General features: G+C 59.9%; 1 protein-coding gene across 13 annotated transcripts in view; it reads left to right on the top strand.

The window, feature by feature from the left end:
* The first annotated feature begins 300 nt into the window (after positions 1-300).
* The window catches only part of TSPAN14 (tetraspanin 14), a 49576-nt gene continuing 26637 nt past the window's right edge, over positions 301-23239 (top strand). The window contains exon 1 of one of the 13 annotated variants that reach the window (XM_070616677.1): positions 301-384. Coding sequence is in view for 2 of the 13 variants with exons in the window: in XM_070616635.1 (XP_070472736.1) it covers positions 14456-14636 (181 nt within the window). In the remaining 11 variants the exon portion in view is untranslated. Of the gene's footprint in view, positions 385-550; positions 729-971; positions 1366-2495; positions 2793-4349; positions 4539-8569; positions 8990-13275; positions 13483-14430; positions 15621-16423; positions 16590-21815; positions 22565-23239 lie in introns of those variants that run through there. The other 12 variants (XM_070616647.1, XM_070616654.1, XM_070616726.1 and 9 more) reach the window with 12 other exon arrangements.

Raw genomic sequence — 23239 nt, 5'->3', positions numbered from 1 at the left:
CCTGCGCCACGCACCCGCGGGGACAGGGCGGCCCCGCCTCCGGCCCCGCCCGAAGCGGGACAAAGGGGCGGGCGGGGACCAGGGCGCGCGGAGCAGCGGAGGGCGGGGCGAGCCGGGGATGGAGGGTGGCGGTGGAGGGGTGCGCAGAGGGCGGGCCTGGCGCGCAGCGGGGGCGGGGCGAGATGGGGGATGGGGGTTGGGAGTGGCGGTGCGCGGGGGGGCGGGCCGTGAGCTGGGGTTGGGGGCGCGTGGGGGCGGGGCGAGCCGGGGCGGGCCCGGAGCGGGGGGCGGGCCCGGAGTCTGGTGGGTGGGGGGCGCGGGGCGAGCCGTGGAGTTGGGAGCGCGCGGAAGGCGGACCCGGCGCGCGGGGGACAGGGCGAGCCAGTGGGTTAGGGGCTCGCGGAGTGGGTGCCAGGCGCGCGGGGGGGGGGCTGGGGCGGGGCGAACCGGGGGACGGAGGGTGGGGGAGTGGCGGGTTTGCGGGCGGGGGTTGGCCGGCGCGTGGGGGGCGGGGCGAGCCGGGGCGAGCCGGGGCGGGCCGTGCGCGGGGGGCGGGCCGCACCGCGCGGCGCAGGGAAGTGGCGCCCGACCCTCGGCGGCTGCTCCCCGCGCCCCGGCCCCGCCCCGCCCCGCCCCGCGCTCGGACGGCCGGAGTCGCGCCTCCCGCGCCGCGCCGCCCAACTTGCTCCAACTTCGTCGGCCGAGCCGGGCCGCCGTCGCCGCGCCCGGTGAGTGAGCGCGGAGCCCGCGGGCCGCCGGGCCCGGCCCCGTATTGTCTGAAGCTGCCCCCTGAGCGTCTCCCGGGGACGAGGCCCGCTCCCCCGTCCGGCTCTGCTCCTGGGCTCCGGCGCCTGCGGGGGGCGGTGCGGCTTTGTCTGCGCGATCGCTGCGGGCCGGGAGGCCTGGACGCTGACCCAGAGCGGCAGGCGGGCCCGGGCGGGGGCGCCGCTGCGGGGGACCGGCGTGTGCTCGGGGTGCCGTCGCCCGTGCCCTGCGCGCGTCCCCGGACGGCTGCCCGGCCGAGCGGGGGTGGGGTGCGCGGGGGAGGGGCCTGACGGCCGCGGGCTGGGTGCTGCCGCCTGTCCCCGGCTGCAACCCCGCGGTGGGCGCCCTTTCGGCTCCAGCGCGGCACCTCGGCCGCCGCGGCTCGCGCCGGGGTGGAGGGTGCCGCGTTCCGGAGGGCCGTCCCTTCCCGGCCCCGCCCGCTGGAGGTGCGCTCAGCGGGGCGGCCCGAGTTGGAGTCGGTGGTGACCCAGCTTCCCCGTGTCGCGCGTTTGGGGTTGAGCTGGGGAGCCGAGCCTGACTCTGGACCTAACTGGGGCTGCGGAGCGGTCTTGTCCGGGCTGCTGGTCCTGCCGGGGCAGGGTAGGGATCCGAGGGGGTAGGGTGTGTGTGTGTGTGGGGGGGGGGGGTGTGTAGGGCCTTTGGTCCCGGCGGCGCTGGGACACGGATCGCAGGGCTAGAAGCGGTCCGTGCTGGGGTGGGGAGGGTCGCGGGCCGGGTCCTGGCCCGGCGACTGCCGCGCGGTGGGTGCGGCGGTGTCCGTGCGTGCAGGGCGTTGCACTGGAGCCTGTACAGCTGTGCCCTCCCGAGTGGTCTGCTCTCTGGGGGTCTTCTTCCCTTCTGAGATGGGGGTTGCCCTTGGGCCGATAGGAGTGCGGGGAGCTGCCTGCCCGATCCTCACAAGTAGCCTTCCCCCTAACCCTTGACCTCACAGCAGGAAAAGTTGGTGCCTGCCGAGTGCTCAGGCCACCCTTCCCTGTTTAGGAAGGGAGACCTGGTGCCCAGGCCGTCAGAGCACCCCCACCACCCCTGTGTCCCCACTGGCTTTGGCCAGCTCCGTGGTTGGCGGGTGCCTTTCCTCCTATGGATTCTCTTGTTCCTGGTCCCCCCAGAATGAAGCCCATACGTGTCTTGGCCTTACATGCTCTTATAGCTCCTCTCTCAGCTGCCTCCAAGCTTTGTCCCATCCTGAGCATCCTTCCTGACTGGGGTCAGGATTGGAAGCCTGGGCCACCAGAGGGATTTCCCCTCCCGTCATTGCTTTCTCTTCTGTCTGTTGCACCCCACGTTCCGTTGGAGAATTTCTTGATCTCTTCATCCCCACATTTCTGAACTCCACTGCTTGGACCACAAAATGGGATGTTCGTTTCATTTAACACAGCGTGCTGGGGAGCTGGTGGGGTGCCGGTGGCATGCCAGTGCTGCTCCAGGCTCACAGCTCCCTGACCGCCTCTGAGCTGAGTGGTCTTGGAGGCCAGCCTGGACGTGGAGTAGGTGCTCGTGGGTCTGAGCTGGGTCTCAGCTTAGCAAACAGGAGCCCCAGCCCATGGCTGCTCCACGAGGTTGTGCGTGCCCCTGGGAGGAGAGGGCGAGGGGAGGAGGAGGCCTCGGAGGGTTGGCCTCCCAGGGTGTCTCCTCCTCCACCAGCTGGGGGGGGTGAACCTCCAGGACAGGTGAGGGTGCCTCCCTTCCGTGTTTGGGACTGGGAGGACAAAGCTCGGGTCACGTGGGTGGAGAGGCCTGCCTTGCAGGTCCTGGTGGTGCGGAGTCCGGAGCAGGGCATTCGGGAAGCCCTGGTTCTGGAGGCATTTCCTGAGGCCTCGCTCAGGGCTACCATGCGTGTGGGGTTTTGACTTGTTGCTCAGTTAACGTCAGCCAGGGTAGAATTCGGGCTGGCCGTGCCCACAGAGCGCCCTTACGCCAGTGCTGGGAAGCTCTGCTGGGTCTGAGCCTGTGGAGGTTGCGGAGATGCGCACAGCAGTTCTGTGGGAGGCTTGAGTGTCATCCTGGTGAGTTCCCGGAGACTGGGACCCAGCGCTATCCCAGAAGTGTCACTTGGATTGACTCATTTGACCCTTGAAACCGCAGGGTGCGCAGGAGAATGCTAACATTGCATCTTGCAGATGAGGAACTGCGGCCCTGGGAGGCCACAGGGCGACTTCCTAAGGTCTCAGGGTGAGCGGGTTTCCTCTCTGGTTAAACACGGCCTTTGTGTTAAAGTCGGTCCGCACACCCGGCAGCCGGGCCCACAGCGGGACCCGAAAGCCCTTCATGCAGGTGCCCTTGCAGCCCTGCTTCTGACCGCGGGTCAGGGAGGTGCCCTGAACCCCGGCCGGCTGCCTGGGGATGAGCTTTTGTCTCCCCGAGGCTGGATGGGAGACCACACTGCCGGGGCGGAGGAGACGGGAATGAGTCACGCCTGTCTGTCTGGGAGCATCGCTTGCTGCGGGCACGCTCCCCAAGTCTCAGGCCGACAGCAACGCGGGTTCATGTCACACCACACCCGTCATACATCCACTTCGTGTCTCACCGTGGGACCCGTGCTCATTGATTGGGACGTTCCTGCGCCTGGACAGAGGGACAGAGAGTGTGACGGGTCCCACCTGGGCACTCACGGCGGCCGCCCAGAAGTGGCGTTTCGCTGGGCAGAGCCGTCCTGTGGCCAGACTTACCTTCGGGGGTGGGGAGAGAGTTGGAAGTGTCCGGTGCACGTTACTCACGCCCCCCCACGCCACCTCGGTGCCATCCCTGTGACTTCTTCCCAAGGTCCCATTGGTCATAAGTTAGAGAAACGCTGCTTAAGTCACAGGTGAATTGCGATGTCGTCTGAGGGGCAGAGGGACGGTGGACAAGAACGTGTGTGAGGGCAGAGAGAGCCCGGCTACTGCTCCTCTGGCCCCGGGGAAGCTCCTTGAGTTCCTGGGGTCTTGGGCTCCTTCATTTGTTCATTCGTTTGTTTGTGGCTCAGGACTAGCGGTGAGTCACGGATCAGGGATTCTTACTAAGCATGTGTTCAGCTCCGTGCTGGGGGCTATGAGCTGGGACGGCCATCCCTGTTTCCTGCTGCTGGGTCCTGGTGGCCCTTAAGGAAAGACGTTCATGTCCATGGGGATGGAGCAGACCCCTGCTCCCTTCACTGCCCGGCACTCAGCCCTGGACGTCCCGTGCTCTATATGCTCTATCTGGCTGTGGGTCGTAGGGGCAGCCAGGAGCAGGGAGGGGCACCCCTGTGGGCCTCGCCCTTCCCCTTCCGTTTCTGGGACTCGGGCTGAGCTTGCAGGCCCAGGGGTGTGGACGGGGTGGGTGGTGAGGTTCCTCCAGGATGGCACCCTATGAGAGCGGGCTCGAGTGTGGGGCTTGGCTGGTTCTCTGGTCTGCAGGAGGTGGGGGAGCACCGCTTTGTTAATTGCCTTCCCCCTCGGGCCACGCTGTGGGCCTGCCTTTTGTGCTTCTGTCTGACCAGCACCGGCTTGGTCTGGGTGAGTTCCAGGTGGAGGTGGTGGGACCTCACATTCTTCTGTGTTGTGGTTAACTCACTTTCTTGGTCACGTTCCCTCCTTTTTCAGGGTCTCTGCTTCCCCATCTGGAGTAGACGGAGATGTGCCGGTGGTCTACCATGGCGGTCCCACTCTCGGCTGGTGATCCAAGTCCCCAGGGGACCGCGTAGACCAGTGCTGTGGGAGCCCTTGGCCTGGTCGAGGCCTGCGTGCCCGGTCTGCCTGGGCCCCCGTTGTGGCAGCGTCCCCTCTGAGTGGGTCAGTGTGGGCATTCGCAGTATCTCTTCTCCGTTTTCTGTCGGCAGCGTGTTGGTTGATTCAGATGAGGGCAAGTGGCCGTGTTGGACCAGCACAGGGCCTGGCCCTCGGGGGTGTCCGGTCCTCTGCCAAGGGGCTACGAAGAGGAGCATCGCTGTCCAGCTCGTGGAGGGGACAGTGTGGGGCCAGCTTTTGAGTCGTGTCTACTTTGCAGCTGAGCGACCTAGACGGTCCGTGATTTTCTCCTCCCAGTCTTGGTCTTCTCGTCTGTGGAGTGGGAGGAGCTGCCCTTCTTGTCTCTCCCGCAGTCCCTCGAGCCTCAGTCCACACTTCAGGTCTGAGAAGCAGCACCTGAGCCCGAGTCAGGCCTGATGCTGATGTGGGGCTGATGTGGGGCTGATGTGGGGCTGCCGTCCCACGTCCCGTGACAGCCCTCAGCCCAGGGGCCGCCAGCAGCTGATTCTGGAGCCCACTTCCTCCCCACCACCCCAGGCTTGGCAGGGCTGGGCCACCCGTGCTGTGCCATGGCTTTTCCCTTGCAGGCAGGAGACCTGGCTGTGGGGGCTGAAGGGGGCCTAGGCAGGCCGGAGTTACAACTGCCCACTTTTAGAGGTCTGTCCCTCCTCTCTCTAAGCAGCCAGGGAGAAGGCTTGGAGCCTGGGATCTGCCCTCGCGAGGGCTGGAGGCACAGTCGTGTCTCCTGGTGCCTCCTGCCTGTGCGGGTGGCAGGGAGCCGTGGCGACTGGCTCTGAGTGGCCTCTGGGCCCCAGCTGAGAGGCGAGCTCCTGGAGCTGCCTCAGACCCTGCTCCTGGGAACTGGGGGGCTGGGGCTGGCCTTCCTGCAGGGTGAGATTCGAGGAGGGCCGGGACCAGCGGCCGGGGCGGGGGGGGGGTGGTGTGCCCCTCCCTGGGTTTTCCCTGACTGTGTCTCAGCTCTGGGGGCCCATGCTGCTCTCCTCTGTAGGACCCCGGAGGGAACCTTAGAAAAGGAGGTTGGAGCTGTTCCTAGTTCTGATGCCCGGAGAGGGGCCCTCCCGGCAGCTGGAGTTAGTGGGTGTCCCATGAATCTCTTTCTTCTATGCCTCCTACGCCCCGTGGTCTGAGCAGGGAGGGCAGGGGCTGCACCCGCTCCCAGGAAGCACCGTCCCAAGGCGGGCTCTGGCACTTAGAGCATTGGCCGCCCCCTGGGTGCGTGAGATCTGGGCTTGAGGAATACGTCTGCCTCAGCTTCAGGTTTGGACTTCCTGGAGGGCGAGTGGGCCCCACACCCGCAGCAGCGGTTCAGGCTGTGGTGGGCCTTTCAGCAGCAGGAGTGTTAGGGCCCCCATCTGGGGTGCCCGCCCAACTGTGCCCAGACCTGCTTCTTCTGTGCCCCCTGGCTGCCCACCAGCCACTCCGGGGACAGGCTCCAGGTGTCCACGGAGTGACTAGTGCTGTGAGAGACCCTGTTTCCTCTCCAGGTGACCTCCCTCGTGTCTGGCCAGCCTGTGGGTTGGCTGTTTGGTTTCACCCTTCGCCCCTGGGCCAGGCAGACGGGGTCTGTTCCTGGGGCTCCGTGGGGGAGGCCAGCTCCAGCCCCAGTCCAGGTGGTTCTCCCTCTCTGGGTGAGGGGTCCAGGGACACGTGGGGTCTGCATTGTTAAAGGAAAAATGATCCTGACGCCTGTTGAAACAGTAAGGCAGGCTTTATTCAGGGCTGTCAGATGGGTAAGGGCTGCTACAGGGGGTTTTGCTGTTGAGGGGAGAGTGGGCTCAATCCCGAGACAACAAGGAAAGGTAGGGGTTTATAGCCCAGGAGCAGAGGTGGGGCCGTTGGTGGATGGAAGATTTCCAAGAGGGTGGGGGGGTCTTTCCCACTAGCCTCAGAGGATTGTTGTTGAAGGCGCGCTGAGGTGGTCAGAGATTACCTGGGGGTATTCCACTGGAGGGTGAGGAATTTGCTCAGCTATGGGCGGCGGATCCCGGCTAAACTGATTTGGCAGGATTCCTGCTAAAACCGAACTCTGCAAGGTCAGAGAAGGAACCAAGGTCAGGCTCTGCATCAGGGCCTGGCCGAGCTGGGTGGAGCAGTGCCATTTTGTCAGGACCCCAGGCCAGCTGTTGTCTTGACCTGGTTCTTGGCCTGAGCTGTCTCCACTCACTCTTCTTTCTCATGAGTGGTGTCACGCCCTTGTTTCCAGAAGCCCTAGACCCTTTCAGCATCTCTTGGCTCCTGTCCCTTTGCGCCTTCTCTCTCAGCTGGCTGGACTGCCCCTCTGCACCCAGGAAGTAGCCTGGCCTCAACTCCATTCCCTGCAGCTTACCAATGCTGGCTGGGGTGCCAGACCACAGCCCCTCCCAATGCCTGACCCTCTTTCCTTGGCCTCTGTACCTTGTCTTCTCTGCTCTCCCCATCCTAGGCAAACCGGTCTGACGACTTTGTGGATCTCCCCATCTTCCGGCTGAGGGACTGGATTGCCCAGTTCACCTGAGCTGGTGGAGGGAGGTGCTCTGGGAGCTCTCCGCCCCTGGCGCACTCCTGGTGGGACCCCCGGCTTCCTTCCTGCCCAGGGCCTTGGCGGCTGCATCCAGCCAGCCTTGTTCTTCCCCCTCCATGCATGGGGCTCCTCCGTGTTCTCATGGCCCCTCCTCTCTCCTTGCTCAGACCCTGCACGAGTGACCCTGTTTGGTGTGTCTCCTCCTCTTGGGGCTGCTGTGGTTTCAGCAGCCAGCTTTTTACGAACCAGGCCACCTGCTATTGTGAGAGGGAACGGTGTGTGACGAGAGCCTGCTGGGTGTGATTGGGGGCCCTCCCCCCTTCCTGAGAGCCCCACGGCCCGCTTCCACCCCTGCAGGGAACAGTGGTGGCGACAGAACCCGGCTGTGTGGCCGTCCTGCCTGCCACAGTCATTGTCTCCTGTCACCCCAGCTGCTTCCTGTGAGATAGAAGTGGTGGTGTGAGCACAGATCCGTTCTGCGGGGCGTGTCTCAGAAGAGGCGGTGTGGGGGGGGGCACGCATTCCTGAGGGGTCCGGAGGAGGGGTGGCATGGCCCAGGCGCAGGGCCCCTGTGGGTCAGGGTCGTCCTGAAGCGGCTCTGTGGGAAGACAGACAGACAGACACAGGGTAGTAGGATTCTGGGCGAGAGTGGCCCACTGAGGGGCAGGAACTTGTTCCCAGCAGCTGAGGGGTGAGGCCCCAAGTGCCGGCAGGGTCCTGCTTGTTGTGAGGTCCCATGTGTGTTCCTTAAGGTATCGAGCAGTCATCCGGAAGCATCATCCAGGATAGAGGAGCCAAGCCTGTACCCTCCCTCTCTCCAGCCTTCCTTCTCTGTGGCCTGGGCATATGGGCTTGAGGGCACCGGGGCATCTCTGTGCTGGGGTGGCCGCCGGGCACGGGGTGGGGGCTTCTGCTGGGTGGGAAGAGCTCGGTTCCTGAACCGCTCCGTGCCCCCCAAGTGGTGGGGCCATCAAGGCTCTCAGGGGCCTGTGTCCTGTTCCTCAGCAGGAGGACTGGGATGGTTACTCTGCTCCTTAGGGGGAGGGTCACTGGGAGGAGATATGCAGGGTATTTATTGTCACATCAGTTACAGGGAGCTTTTAGACAACGTGGGTCCTTTATGAGGAGTAAGCACACACCCATCTTATAGCTCCACTTTGCTGCTTCCATTTCCTGAAAGGCACGTGGAGTTTAGTGGTTAAGGAATTGGGGTTTTGGAGAAACTGTTTTTAGCCTGTTCTTGGAGTCCGGCCAGGCCTAGAAATCTGTTGAAATAGCTTTCTTTAGCTGCTAGAATTGGGATGGCTTCCTGCCTTGAGGACCTGTGCCTCGCTGGTGACTGGGAGGCCCCAGGAAGGGTCCCTGCCAACGCCTGGATGCCTGTGTTCAGTCCCCTCCCGCCACCACGGGGCGGCACCTGGGGGTCCGTAGTCTCCCGAGTGGCCTGGCTGCAGGTGGTCCCCGTTTGCCTGTGCCTTTGTCAGAATGTGCTCTGATCTTCCTGGGAACTTCCTGCTGTGGGATGTGGGGAGGAGCTGTGAGCAGGAAGCCCTCTGAGTCCCTGAGTCTCACTGTATTCCAGAAGCCGGCACTCCCTCCTCCTCCATTGTCTCTCCCCTCCTTCCCCGCTGCTCCTTCCTCTGCCACAAACTGCCAGTAGAGACGTAGAGGTAAAATTCCTGTGCCTCCAGCTACAAACTTCAGGGATTTCAAATGTCAGTTTAGGTTTAACTTTATTTAAAGAACATGCATCCATGGTGAAAAGCACATAAGGATGCACAGTGGAAGTCAGCACGGCCCTCCCGACCCTGCAGCTCAGCTCCCCTGAGGCCCCGTCGCAGATGCTGGGCGCCCAGCGGAGCAGCTCGCGCTCCTCTTTGTCCCGCTGGTGCACCGTGACGCTGTTCTGCTCCGTTCTGCTCTGACTGCTCTGCTCTGAAGTTCGTCTGGGGGCTGCTCCATCCCAGCACACACGGTGAGGCCGTCCTTTCAGTAGGGCCCCGTGCTTCTGTGTGGTGAGCCCGTTCACTTTGGCCCCTGTCGATGGACACCGAGTTTCTTTTAGTATTTGTTTCTGCGAGCCAGACTGCAGAGTGCCGTGCACAGGGCGCTGGTCTGTGGTGGAGACGGCTCTGCAGGAGTCCAGGCGGCGGGTACTAGAACTGGAGGGGATGCAGTGGGGAGGCTGCAGGGGCTGCGGTCGGGGAGCTGGGTGCCGTCTTGGTGGCACCTGTTGTTTGTGGCCTTGGCTGTGTCCCGTGGGCCCTGAGGTCTGTGCACCCCCAAGTGTGATACAGGATTGTGAAGGGTCACCCGAGCCAGATGGGATCTGGGGAGGGGAAGGGCTTCCCGTTTGTGGGTTTCAGCTGCCCAGGGCTTTGCAGCACTTGGCAGGGTGGGAGGTGGAGGCTGGGCATCAGCTTCTAGAAGAGCAAGTTCTCCCTTGGCTCCAGGGGTTGGTGTGAGGGTCTGGCCCCCTATCCCGGCCTCACTAGACCGTCGCTTGCCCGGGATGTCCCCATCTGCTGCTGCTCTGCAGCCCCCGTCAGCCCATGCTGCCCCAGGCTGCTTGGGGCCCCCACTGCTGCCCTGTGATTTTAAAAGCCTGTGTAGCCGGCACCTGGTGTAAATAATAGATGGGCCGTGAGCAGGCGGCCTCCTTTGAGAGCATTTGCAGGGCCTGAGCTCGCACGAGTCTTCCTTCCTGGGATGGTGGGGGATGGAGGGTGCATGTTGGAGCCTTCTCTGGGGATCCTCCCTGGAGTCCTGGCTGTTTTCCGTCCTGTGGCCCCCTTGTGCCTCTGAGATGACCCTGACCCTCCCCTCCGTGGAAGGAGGCAGGAGATGTTATGTTAAGGCTGGCTGGCACATAGCCTCTAAATGGCAAGGTGGCAGGTGTGGCCCTGAGCTGGCCGGTGTGAGTCCTATGCCGGCCCCGCCTCTGTGGCCCCTGCAGCTCCAGTTGCCCCATGAGCCCTGAGCCTCCCAGGCTCTGCTGTGTGGGCCGGGCCCCAGCACAGAGGTCGCCATTGTGGCTGGAGGGTGGCAGGGCGGGCTGACCTGTGGGGCTGAGGAGGTGGGGCCTGAGCTGACAGTGGAGCCATTCATGGGCTCTGCCCTGGTTTCCTGCTGCCTCCCTTTGTGGCCTTTCCTGAGGGGAGAGGAGCCAGCGGGGGTGGCCAGTGCTCCATTGTTGCGGGCAGCGGGAGCCCATTGTGCTTGATAGAGGCCCTTTGGTGCACCGACCTCGGCCATTCCAGGGCCTCTGTGTTCTCTGGTGCTGAGTGAGCTGCCAAGCCTGGGTCCCCATCCCTGGAGGTCACAAGGGGCGTGCCCTTGTGGGCACCTCTGTGAAGATTCCCCCTCTCCTCTCAAGTCCATTGCTGTGCCTGGAAGCCCCTGGGTAGGAGTTCTGAGCAGCTGGGCCCGGCGCTTTTCTTGTCAGCCACCTGCCAGCCGCCTCTGGAGTGGGTCTGCCTGCGCCCTCCGCCCAGCTGCACCCTTGGGTGGGGGCCAGGCACGTGCCTGGGTGGCTGTCCTGCAGGCCCCCTGTCCTTTGTGCCTGCGTGCTCGGCCCAGCGTGCCCTGTCCTCACTCCAGCGCTCAGCTGCAGAAAAGCCTGCTTGCTGGCGGCAGCCTGTGCCTCCCCCGCTGCCCGAGCTGCTGCCGCTCCTTTGTTCTGCACCCTGGCTGCTGTATCTTGGGCTGCTGCATCTCGGGCGGCACCAGTGGAGCCCTACGGCAGGAGGCTTCCCACTGAGCCCAAGGCCTGTGGGCCCCCACTGTACCCCAGCCCCGCGCTGTGCCCCCAGCCCCTCTGCTGAGCCCCAGCCCCCCCATGCTGAGCCCCCAGCCTCCCCCTTGCTGAGCCCCCCATCCCGGGCTGCACCCCCAGCCCCCTCACTGTACCCCTAGTACCCCCGCTGAGCCTCCAGCTCCCCTTGTACCCCCAGCCCTCTGCACCCCCAGTCCCCCATCTCCCCAGCGGTGCTATTTCTCTCTGTTGGAGAGGGTGTCGCCCTCTTACGGGATCATAACAATGGTGACTTGTACAGTGGGAATGAGAGGTCTCACCTGTGTGTGGCTCCCGAGGGAGTGGAGAGGAGTGGGGAGGGGAGAGTGTGCTCGGGGCGCCTCAGGAGTGCTGGCCCCCGGCCACTAGTGGCCCCTCCGCCGAGAGCGACCGCTGTCCGGCCGGTCCTTCCCCATGGCCGGGTGCACAGGGCTCTGAGTGGGCGGCAGTGGGTGGGCACAAACGGCAGCTGCTGCTTTCAGCCTGTGGTTGTGGGGATTGTTCTCCGTCTCCCGCCCCTTGACGTCTCAATGCCTCGCTTCTCCCCCAGTTTTGGGGCAAAATGAGCTTCCTGGGGTCTGGTGTCACCCCGTGAGGCCGCTCCCTGGCCTCTGCCTGGAGGTGCGGCTCTGCCCCTGGCCCCTGCCTTTGACATCGAGTCGTGCGTGTGAGGACTCCCCGAGTGCTCACTACTGTTTTTGCATTTAGTGTTTTCTTTCACCCTTTAAAACTCCGTCCGTCTTACTGACTCATCAGCCGAGTCACTGATGAGGAGGCCAGTCCCCTGACAGGGCCGCCCGTGAGTGTCCCTGTTCCAGTGCACGTTGTGGGGGACTCAGAGAGCTGAGTTCCCGGGCAGGTGCGCTGACACGAGTGCTGCTTGTGGCACCGCCGGGCCTTGAGGTTGGGAAGGGGCGCGATGGAGGCGCTCCGTGCTCCAGGCTGGCTGGGGAGGCAGCCCTGGCGCTTCACTTCCGTGGGCGGGGTCTCTGCGATGGCGGGTCGCTCAGGTGGACTCTGGAACGTTCTCAGCTGTGACTGAGTCCTGCGACGCTGACGCCTCCCTGGTCGGTCCCTGCCCTGGACCTCTGTTGCCAACTCAGAACACGTTTTGGAAGGAATGTGACAAGACGGGACTAATGGGGTCTCTCCTTGGGGCAGGTCTCCCTCAGGCCCTTGAGGCCTTGGTGGCAGTGGTCGCCTGCACAATGTCTGGTTGCCCCTGGACACCCGCCACCCGACGCCAACGTGGACGCACTCTGTGGTGCTCAGGGCCGTGCCCCCTTCTCTTGGATCTGACGCCTTCCTTCTCGGGTGAAATTGAGTCTGCGGCAAGGAGAGGAAAGCTCTCTCCCAGGGTGAGGCCAGGCTAAGTAAAAACAAAGGGGTGCCTGGAGCCGCTGTGCCTGCCTGTCGCCTTTCCTCCTCTGGGGCCTGGGTTTACATTTGGTCTCTATTTTGTTGTGATTCCAGGGGGCAAAACCATCTGTTCGGTGGCATCCCTTTTGGGTCGTTATCTGCCTTTCCCTGCCAGCCTCTGCCCTGGGCCTCCCGTGCCAGGGGCTTTCCTCCTATTGTCGGCCTCCGGGATCAGCCTCCGTGCCACTGCTGGGCTGTGCTGCTGCCGTGCGTGTGTCACCTGAGGCCTGGACCTCACCCGAGGCCTGGACAATACCCCAGGGGCAGGGAGACCAGCTTCCCAGCTGTGAGATGGGAATAAAAATAACCTGTGAGGATGCAGGGGGATGCAGTAAAATACCCAACAGATGCCAGAATTAAGGCGTTCCTCTACGAGAGCAGCTCATGTCCCTGGAAACGGACACGCAGTGAAGATGGGCATTCCTCCCGTGACTTGCCTTCGTGGTGGTTTCTTCCCTCAGTGTTGTTGCATCTGTTGTGTCTGGGCATCTTACATCCTCACTGGCCTCACCGGGAGCTTGTTAAGATGCAGACTCTCGGTGTGGGGGGATCTTACCCACACTTGCTGAATCAGCCTGCATTTAACGGGATTCCCAGGTGATGTGCAGGACTTTCAAGTTGGAGAAGCCCCACCCCGCCCCATCCCTCCCCTCCCCTCCTCTCCCCCCTCCCCCTCCCCTCCCCTCCCTTCCCTTCCCCCCCTCCCCTCCCCTCCCCTCCCTCCGCCTGTGTTGTGGTTGTGCAGTCTTGCCCTCTGGCCCTTCTTAGAGTCGTTGACTTCTACGAGTCTGGCAGCCCGCTGGGCGTGCGTTCACAGCAGGTAGCCTGGGCGCTGGGGTGTCCCGGAGGTGGGCCCGGGGACCGAGAGAGCCGCCTGGGCTGGCAGCTGCGGGCGCCTCCCCCGAGCCTACCAGCGAGGTCGTCTTTGGGGCACAGAGCCGAGGGGGTAATCGGAGCCCTTTGTGGTTGGGCGGCCAGAGCCTCCTGGCCATCTGGCGCCGCTCGCCCCGCCCAGCCCGGCTGGACGACAGGATGAGACTCAGCTTGTCAACCTTGTTTGCTTTCTGCAGAAGCAAGGCGTTCTGTATAGAGTTGTTTTGATGTGTCAAAGTTCAAATAAATGGTCGAGAAGGAGAGCTATACATTTATTTCTGGTAGTGGAAGAAGTCTCCTGACTTAGCTGGGATTCCTGCCCGCCCCAGCTCTCTGGTGGATGGGGAGGTGCCTGCGGGGAAGGAGCTCGTGCCCAGGCCTGGGTGAGCCCCTGCGCTGGCTCGGGGAGACGGGGCTCCTGGCTTGGCTGCAGCCCTGGGGGGCCACTGCTGTAGGGACTGACCTGACTTTCCAGATTCCTTTCCCCTGTGCCTTTTTCAGCAGTTTCCCACCATTGATTTGCATTTTAAAAAAAAGCTGTTCCTCTCTGCCTCTCCCCAGCCCCGTGCTGCTTTTCTCTTGATGTTTTCAATGCACTTCCTTTTACTTACTTTTCTCCGGCAGGCGTCCCTCCCTGGGCATGTCTGTTTATTTGTTTGTTTGTTTTGTCCGCTCTCTGAACCTCTCCTCCCGGGCTGTTTGCGTGGCTCGGAGGAGGCCGGGAGCCCCGCCTGGCAGGGTGGAGAACGCACCCCGGCCGTCCTTGGAGCGGCTGTCCTTGGAGCAGGGTGGGTTGTCTGTGTTAAAACACTGTATTGTATGGGACCCTGCAACTTTGCATACAAAGATTTTTAGTGTCTTAGAGCAGCACTCTTTGTGCCTTCCAGGCATGGAGAAGGGGAGGAAAAGGAGTAAACGTGTGCAACTCTGCATTCTCTTACATAGTTTCTTTGTGGTGGGGGAGGGAGGTGTGGGTAGGCAGCCCCTACAACGGGGACATTTCGGGTCTACATTAGACACGAGGTCGAATCTTGCATCTAGCTGGAGCAGCTCCCGGAACGGCCGCTGAAGACGCAGCTGTGGGAGCAGTTTATTTCTCCCCAGAGTGTTTTGCTCGCTTATCACTCAGAACATCTGCGGCGTTTGGGAGCGGCCTGCAGCGTGACTTGCCAGCCCCGCAGGGGCAGCTTGCTGTGTGTGTGTGTCTGGGCCCAGTGGACAGAGCTCTGTCGATAACCCGCATTGGAGCGTCCGTTGTGCGTGACACTGCTGCCCGCTGCCACGCTGGGTTGCGGTGTCGTGTCCCCGGCTCCGGGCACAGCCATCCCTTCCAGACTGTTGGGCGTCCACGTGTAGATGTCTGCTCTGTGGGTGCTTCCTGACCAGCTTCCCTCCTCCCCCTCCTTCCTGTACCCACTTCCTGCTCTCTCGCACCCGCCCAACTCTGTCTTTGGAGAGGGAGCTGAGTCCCCAGCTGGCGTGGGTCTCGCTCTGAGCTCTTGGCCTCCCCGGCCGCCTCCTCGCTCGCACGAAGCAGGTGTGGACGCAGGTCCTGTGGTGTTTGTCTCCTGCAACAAAAGCTGTTTACCCCGAGGGACTGCAGAGCGAGTCTGCTGCTGGATTGCCCTGTGGATTGTCTTCAGTCTTGCCAATCTAGGGAGCGCTTGGCCTCCAGCCTTCGGTCGAGGGTCTGAGTGGACAGGGCCCCATCCACCCCTCCTGAGGTCTGGACGAGACAGCACCTGGCCTCCTGGGCCTTGTCCCCGTTGGAGATGTCACTGTAAACTGGGCCCAGAGGCACCACGTCTTGTGCGCTGCAGCTGCTGGATGTGGACGCTCCACGTCGACCTCTGTCTCCAGAAACAGGCCCACGTGATGCCCAGGGCCCCTGGCCCCCGAGCCGAGCTCCGCCCTCAGCCACTGGGGAGCCAGGAAGGTGCCAGGCCTCCTTTGGCCCAGCTTTCTGAGCAGCTGGGCTTGCAGCTGCGGGTCACTGCCCTGCCTTGAGGGTGGGCCGGGGCCTCCCCGGGGTGGCCTCCCTGGGGCCTGCTGAGTCATTCTCTGAACCTCTGTTTGGGACCCAGGCCTGTTTGTTGTCCCAGTGTTTTCGTTCCTTTTTTTTTTTTTCCCCAAAGGAAAATGGCCACAGACTCCACCTTGAGACCACTGATTCTGTGGACTCTCTCTTGCTCTGGGCTGCTTCCATCCGCCTGCAACTGGGTTCAGGATGGGCCTGTTTGGCGGGCATGCCACAGTAGTGAGGTCTCCTCCCGCAACCCCGGGAGGGCCCCTGGGACCTTGACTCATTCTGGCCGTGGCAGCAGTGCTCCCCGGGTTACGGAGGTGTCTACTGTTCTCACCCTGAGTTTCCGTGTGCTGTTTGTGGGGGAGGCTCCAGCCCAGGTGAGCATGCTCTGTCCTCCAACTTACATCAGCCAGTTTTAGGACCCGTTATGGTCTGAATGTTGCGTCCCCAATTTCGTACATTGAAATCCGAATGCTGATCCGACGGTGCCTGGAGGTGAGTCCACGAGGGTGGAGCCCTGGTGACTAGGATGAGCGCCCTAATAAGACCCCGCAGAGCCCCCCACCCCTCCCGCCATGTGTGGGCACAGTGAGAGGTGCCAGCCGAGGACCAGGAGGAGGGCCCTTGCCTACCATGGGGGCGCCCTGCTCAGCCTCCCGGCCTCCAGGGCTGGGAGATGTAAATGTCCGCTCTTGGAGTGAGTGTCCCAGCCTGTGGTGTCCAGCAGATGGGGGCAGGACCCACCCATGGTCCTTAGCAGGCAGTTGTTTCTCTCGAAGTTGCGAATGGCGATGATTTAATTCGACTAACTACTGCGTTTGTCACTTGACCTTGTGCTGTAGAGAACTTTCTCTTCTCCCCCATTTGTTTGTTTATCCATTTATTTATCCATGTTACAGTGGACTCAGGCCTTCTTATTTTATTCAGTGAGCTAAAACCCATTACTGTTATTTATTTTGGCACTTAGATTGTTCCAGATTTGGCCCATGTTGAGGCGGGGGGGGGGGGTCCCTTTAAACTGCCTGTTGTGGGCTCTTAAACTGTGTTTCTGGGCCTGTCACAGTCCTGCAGACCCGTCTCCATGCGTTATTTGGAAGGGCCCCCCCGAGAGAGTCTGATGTTCTGTGGAGTCTGGAGGCGGCCGGGTCAGCCATTGTCCTTCTCCCGCGTGCGCCTCCTGAGCCCCGTCCCTGAGCCACTGAAGACAGGCGACCGCTCTGCCCGCCGCCCTGCTGGCTTCTGGGTCAGGGCTGCTGTGAGCAAAGGCTCCTGTAGCTTAAAAAGTAACAAAAATAGTTAAGTTTGAAAATCTCTGGCCGAGGTGACCTCCGTTCCCGCCGGCGTTTCTCCTGCAGAGCCGGCCTCCCGGCACCCCCTCCCTTCCACACCCGTGCCTCCCTCTGAAGACAGCACCGGGCAGACATGCCCCCTCCCGGGGTGGCGAGGAGGCCCCCGGCGCTCCCGGTACGCAGCGGGTTTGGGTTGTGGGTTGTGCTGGTGGAAACTCACGAGGCTGTGTGCCAAGTTCAGAGTTTCACACAGGAAGCCAGGCACTCAGAACTGGGGCTGCCGGGGAGCCTGGGCGCCTCCGGGCTGGTGGCCTGGGCTTCCTGGACCTCCGCGTGGAGGCTGTCCCAGGGCTGGTGACCAAGGGCCAGAGGGCCCACCCTCACTCCATGGGACTCTGGTGCTTCTCGTGGTGAGGGGTCCCAGGCCTGGGCGCTGGGGAGTGGCTGCCTGACTGTGGCTGATTCCACGCTGATTCTGGCCGACCCTGGGTCAGGGCAGTGGGTGGGAGAATGGGTTAGAGCAGGACATAGACGCTTCTGACCGACGGCGAGTCTGAGGGAGCAGTGTGGGGAGCCGGGGTGTCAGCCCTCCTTCCTCCCGGGGTGGCGGTGCCTTGGGGCTGAGGCACGTCTCTCCTCTTTGAGACTCCCTGGGCAGTGGGGCAGCCCGCGCTGGCCTGTCACTGTGGCTCCTTCTCCCACAGACCTATTACCCTCCATGTCGCCTGTCCCCTCCTGGACTTCTAGGACCCGCCTGTCCCTTTGGCCTGTGTGTGTCCCCAGCTCTCAAGGGCCCTGAGGACTCCTTTCTCGGACGGTGGGAGTGTCCAGGGCCTGCTGTGTGCAGGAGGCCCCCAGCTCCCTTGGGAAGATGGCTCCCCTTCCCTATGCTGGGCCTGTGACCCGGGTCAGGTGTCGGTCCTGGAGCCTCGAAGGCCAGGTGCAAAGGTTGCATCTTGGTGGGTGGCTGACTCTGGGGAATGAGGGCATAGGTGCCAGGGGGTGTCTCGGGGTTCTGGCTCAGGAGATGGCCGTTTGGTGGTGTCCGGGTACAGCGCACTTCGGCTGGCTTCCCTGCTTAGGGTCCTGTGTGGCCCCAGTCAAGTTGCTGGCCAGGCTGCGTGCCCGTCTGCAGGCCCTGGGGAAGAAACCACTTCAAGCTCATTCAGGTCGTTGGCAGAATTTCAGCTCCTCACTGTTGTAGGACTGAGGGCCTGGTCCCCTGCTGACTGTCGGCCAGGGCTCCCCTTAACTCTTGGAGCATCTCTCATCCTTGCACGTGGCTCCACCAGCTCAGATGCGTCCTCTCTGACGGCTGCCCGCGGCTGGGAGATGGCTCTGCTTCTAAGGGCGTATGCACTTGCCTTAGACCCACTCAGATCACTTTCCTATTTTAAGGTCAATTGATTAGTCACCTTAATTACATGTGCAAAGTCTCTTTTGCCCCTTCTTTTATTTGGTGATACATAATACTTGCTGTTTTTTTTACGTTGCTCAGTAAAAAGATGGCAACTAAAAATGTCTTGAATCCTTCCTAGAGATCTGGGTAAAAATGGTGCATTGAGTGGATGCACCTCATTTTACTTTATCCTAGAACCGCGCAAAAGTTAAGATGAAGGGAGTTTTTAAAAAGGAATCAATCTATGAGGACAGGCAGAATGGGAAAGAAAGCAACAGCAAGGAAAAAATGTGCAAGCCAAGAATAGATGGATAAGCGACCCAGTTTCGAAGGTGGGAGTTGGTATCAGTGTGTTATCATCCTTTGGGGGAGGGAAAGAGCATCAGAGGTGGCTGCCTGCAGACTGTGTGAGGGTGGTCAACGTGGTTAGATGCCCAGTTGCCTTTCCCTCTGCGAGGCTTGGGGACTGCCTCTCCCCTTCAGTGGGATAAATGGGTGTTCTGTAACTCAGCCTCAACGTGGGGGAGCTCCCCACCCAACTAATGATGCTCAGACACCAGCTGGGTGCCCTGCAATTTAACTCAATCCTGATGCGTCAGGTTCCACAGGTTAAGGCTTCAGTCCCGTAAGACTGCCTGCCCCCTCCACCCCCAACGCCTGTCTCAAGCTCAGGCTGTTAGCTGTGCTGCTGACCACCTGGCTGTGAAATCCGAGGTTCCCACGGCGCACTCCTCAGGTTCGATCCATTTGCTAGAGTGGCTCACAGAAGTCAGAGAAACGTTAGACTTACTGGATTGCTGGTTTCTTATGAAAGGTGTGATAAAGGTTGCAGACGCACATCCAGATGGAAGCGGTGCATAAGGCAAGGTCAGGGAGGTGCACGCCTCTCCTGGCACCTCCACGTGTTCTCTCTGAACCCCATCCTTTTGGGATTTTTCACTGCATGTTCAGCCCTTCCTGAGAGAACGGGGGACGGAGGGGGGTGGCTGAAAAGTCCAATTTCTAATCATGGCTTGGTCTTTCTGGTGACCCGCCCCCATGCAAGAACCCACCCAGAGTCCCCTCGTTAGAACACAGACACTCCCCAGGAGATCCCGAGGGTGTGAGGAGCAGAGGTCAAAGACCGGCGTCAGAGCAAGAGACCCCCCCCCAGCCTTCTTATCAGTTAGGAAATTACGAGCGTGTTAGGAGCTCTGTGCCAGGAACCTGGACGGAGACCAACGCGTATTTTCCATTCTCTCACACCGGATGTGGGGGACTCACTCTGCAGGAGGAAGAGCCAAGGCTCTGGGAGGCTCCAGGTGCTGTGGGAGGTTCACACGGAGACCACCTCCGTCCCCAGCCACCTGCCCCCACTTGGCTTCTCCAACAGTGACAGTCAGCCCCTCACCTTCCAGCCGGGAGATTGAAGGGGACTTCACTGGGGAGCCTGACCAGCCTGAGAGGAAAGAGCTAAAGATGCTGACAGTGGGATTCCCAGCACGTCACCCTGCACAGAAACTCACTTTTCTGAGGATTCAGCACTGCCAGTTAGTTTTTAGGCATTTACTCTTTTCTTTTCTTCTTTTTTGAAGATTGGCACCTGAGCTAAACATCTGTTGCCAATCTTCTTTTTTTTTCCCTCTTCTTCTCCCCAAATCCCCCCAGTACATAGTTGTGGGTCCTTCTAGTTGTGGCATGTGGGCCGCTGCCTCAGCATGGCCTGATGAGCGGTGCCATGTCTGCGCCCAGGATCTGAACCAGCAAAACCCTGGGCTGCCAAAGCAGAGCGTGTGAACTTAACCACTGGGCCCTGGGGCCGGCCCCAGACATTTGCTCTTAATCATGAGGTTTACCAAGGAGGACTAGACGTCTGAAGAAAGTACCAACATGAAAGGAAGCAAAACAAATAGGAAAAAAACCCCTCTTGAAAGGTATATTCTATTTAGGGAGAAGAACGTTTTGAAAAGAATTAGACATCTCAGATAGATAAGAGAAATACTGTATCCATGAAATAAGAACAGGATGCTATAAAAAAGGATAAATGGGTGTATCCATGAAATAAGAACAGGATGCTATAAAAAAGGAACATGTAGAAAACAAAAAATTATTGAGAGTTAAAAAATAAGGGCAGAGCAAAAATAGCGATAGAATTATTAGAGGGTCAAGTTGAAGGAGACTTCCAGAAAATAGATAACAGCAGAAGAGGTAAGAAAATTAAAGGATCTGCCAGGTTTCCCATATTCGTTAACAGGAGTTGGAGAGAGAGAGAACAGAGGAAATGTAAGTGGGAAAATCATCAAGAAACAATTTCCTGGAAGAAAAGCATATTGGTTTCCATATTGGAAGGGCTCATCAAATGTTGGGCCCGGTGGACGAAGGTGGACCCAGAGCAGTGCCCGGAGATCTCAGTCCGCAGGGAGAAAGGGGTGGTCTGCGCGTTTACAGAGAGAGAAACGGGTTTCATACGAAGGTCAGGAACCGGAGTGGTTCCGGTTCTTTGGTACACGGGGCGTGGGAGACGGTAGGGCAGAGCCGTCATTCTCCATGAGACAGATTCCAGCCTAGACGTCCACACACGGCCAAGCTTTTATCCCAAATCCAGGTACAAGGAAGATCTCTTCAGACATACAGGGTCCGGGAAACCTGCCTTTTGCCCTGAAGGATTTCTCCACAGAGGCGAGCGAGACTGGATCCCGTGGGCCGTACCCCAGAGGAGGCGAGGGAGTCTGTGCACCTGTGCACACTGAGGCCGCGGGAGAGATGCTTCCGGAAGAGAAGTAGAAATAGGACATCTGAGGTGAATGGACTTGCTGAGAGGAGACTGGGACTGCCGGCATTGAATTCGGGGTTGAAGATTAAGTTCGTAGAAAACTAAGCCAACAGAAGTGAGAGAATTGCTAACTCCGGAGAAGAAAAAGCTGCCCAGGGAGAGGAAGGTGACGCTGGCGTCCGTGGCGCATGTGGCCGTGGTGACGGTGGCGCTGTGGTTTGAGTACAGCCCTGTGCCGCTCAGCTGCGGGCGGCATTCTGAGAAATCCGTGGCTGGTGATGTCGTCATCGTGTGGACATCAGAGTGTGCTCACGCCCACCCAGCCGGTGCAGCCAGGACACACCCGGCCTACGGTTCTAATCTTAGGGGGCCCCCGCCGGGCGTGCGGTCTGTCAGCGACCAGGATGTCCTCATGCGGCGTGTGCCTGCAAATTGGAGGGCAGACAGGGGAAAGGAGCGGGGGCAGTTTGGGGGGGTAGAAAGAGTCATAGTCTCGTCTTCAGGGGAGGAAGGGGATAGAGAGCACTTGAAACTGGGGAACCAGGGACTAGTAATACAAGCACGTGGCGCGCAAGAATTTGAGAGAGCTGGTGTAAACCTTCGGGACTCAGCTAGAAGGCGAGCCTCCCTGGGGAGGGTGGAGGGGTGGCCCGGGGTCTCGACTCAGCCGTTTCCTCGGCTCAGCTTTTAGGGTGGCTGATTCTGATTTTGAGGAAGACTGAAACAACGGCAACTCTGGAGTGCGTGGCCTGTGACGAGGCCACGTCCTGTTTCTTGCAGCTCCGTGGTGCTGGCGGGTGTGCGTGGGGTTGATCGTGTTGAGGTGTGTTTCTTCCTGTGGGCTGTGGTGAAAGACTGGAGCGCCATCGTTTTGTGGTTTCTCGTCCCCAGTTCCCTTTTCACGCTTGTGCGTTGTTTACATGTCTTATGGTTGAGCATCTGCTACAGTTTAGTTGAAAAGCGGGGGCAAGGGCGAGGGAGGAGGAAGGGATCTTACAGGATAGTGCAGTCTGAAGGTAGACAAGCCCTGAGGATGGTGACCCTGTGGACAGTAGAGGTCACACATGGGGTCCAGCACCCTCAGCTGGGAGCAGGCTCCCCACCAGCCGTGGCCTCAGTTTCCATTTATAATACACAGGCGGTCATGGGAGTGCTACCCTGGAACTTTTTTTCTTTTGGGAGGGGGAAGATTAGCCCGGAGCTAACTACTGCTAATCCTCTTTTTTTTTTTTTTTTTTTTGCTGAGGAAGGCTGGCCCTGAGCTGAACATCCATGCCCCATCTTCTTCTACTTCATATGTGAGATGCCTAACACAGCATGGCTTTTGCCAAGCAGTGCCATGTCCACACCCAGGATCCAAACTGGTGAACCCCGGGCCACCGAGAAGCGTAATGTGTGAACTTAACCACTGCGCCACCAGGCCGGCCCCTACCCTGGAACCTTTTTAGAAAATCACCGATAAGTCCACCCCTCCATGCAACCATTTTCATGCTTTATATTCCATTTTGGCCTTTAACCACATACTTACAGAGTGTTCCGTAATTGCAAACCCTGATATTCGGATTTCACACTTAATCCATGTTCTTCTGCTGCTGCTTTATTTTCTTGAGGCAAATGCTTAGTCGTGAGCTTGTTGGATTAAGGGTTTGACCTTTGTTTTGTTTTGTTCTGAGTGTCTGTGGCTGTACTGCCTACGAAAGGGCAGTGACTGTTCACTGTGCTGCCTGCGACGTGTGCCGCGTGGCCCACCATGGGCTGCCATCAACGGCCCAGCCGTGCTGATTATGTTAAATTAAAAGGTGTAAAATGGCATCTCTGGACTGAAAGTTTCCTTTCCAGTGGCGTGGAGTATTTTTTCATCTGTGAATTGTGTTGTCCTCCCCTTTCAGTATGACGTCCGTATCCGTTGTCTATTTGTCTGAAACTGGAGTCATCTTATGATATGTGAATCTTTCGAATCGTCGGTGTTTCCCCTTTGTCCTGATCGCGGTAGCTGCAGGTAACTTCTCGTTCGTGTTTTCCTTTTTTACTTCAGTGTTACTTTAATTGTATGGGAATTTTAAGACTTTTTATGTGTCTCGTGTTGATATTTCTGTCCTTTGGATTGTTTTTTCCTGTTTGGCTCCAAGTGAAGGAGATCACGTCGTCCTGACTCTGTCCTCGTGTCTTTAACATTCAGAGCCATTTTGGCTTCTAGAAATTTGGTTCCTCTCAGATCGATTGCTAACCAGCTATCTCAACACCGTTACACAACTAACTCTCCCCTTGTTTTGAGAAGTCGATGTTTTGACAAGCACATGTCTCCTCTTTGCTGTGTAAATGCTCTGTTCTCTTTTAATAAGTTTTGGGGTTGAGACAGTTTGAGGTGTTGCAATTAAATTTTTCTAACTGTTTTCTGTGCATAAGCACAGTGGCTTTTGGTGCTGCCTCTCGGCCGCGGTGGTAGTTAATTAGTGCTCGTGAGAAGCTGGTCTGTCTTCTGTGAGGAAGCCGGGGTGCTGTGTGTGCGTCTTAGGGTGAATGGTCTCGGTGTTGGTTGAATGTGTTAGATGACAGAGCTCGGTTTTAATGTCCTGTGATGTGGCTCCATTTAGCAAGCAAAGCGAGTTGTCGGGGAACACGGTCACTCTGGAGCCATTTTGGCTGAATTTGCGTCAGCTCTGCTCTCTGGTCT

The sequence above is a fragment of the Equus przewalskii genome, chromosome 1 (genome assembly GCF_037783145.1).
Source record: "Equus przewalskii isolate Varuska chromosome 1, EquPr2, whole genome shotgun sequence".
Classification (NCBI taxonomy): Eukaryota; Metazoa; Chordata; class Mammalia; order Perissodactyla; family Equidae; genus Equus; species Equus przewalskii.
Note: the sequence above shows the minus strand (reverse complement) of the source record. Positions and strands in the feature narration are given on the sequence as shown.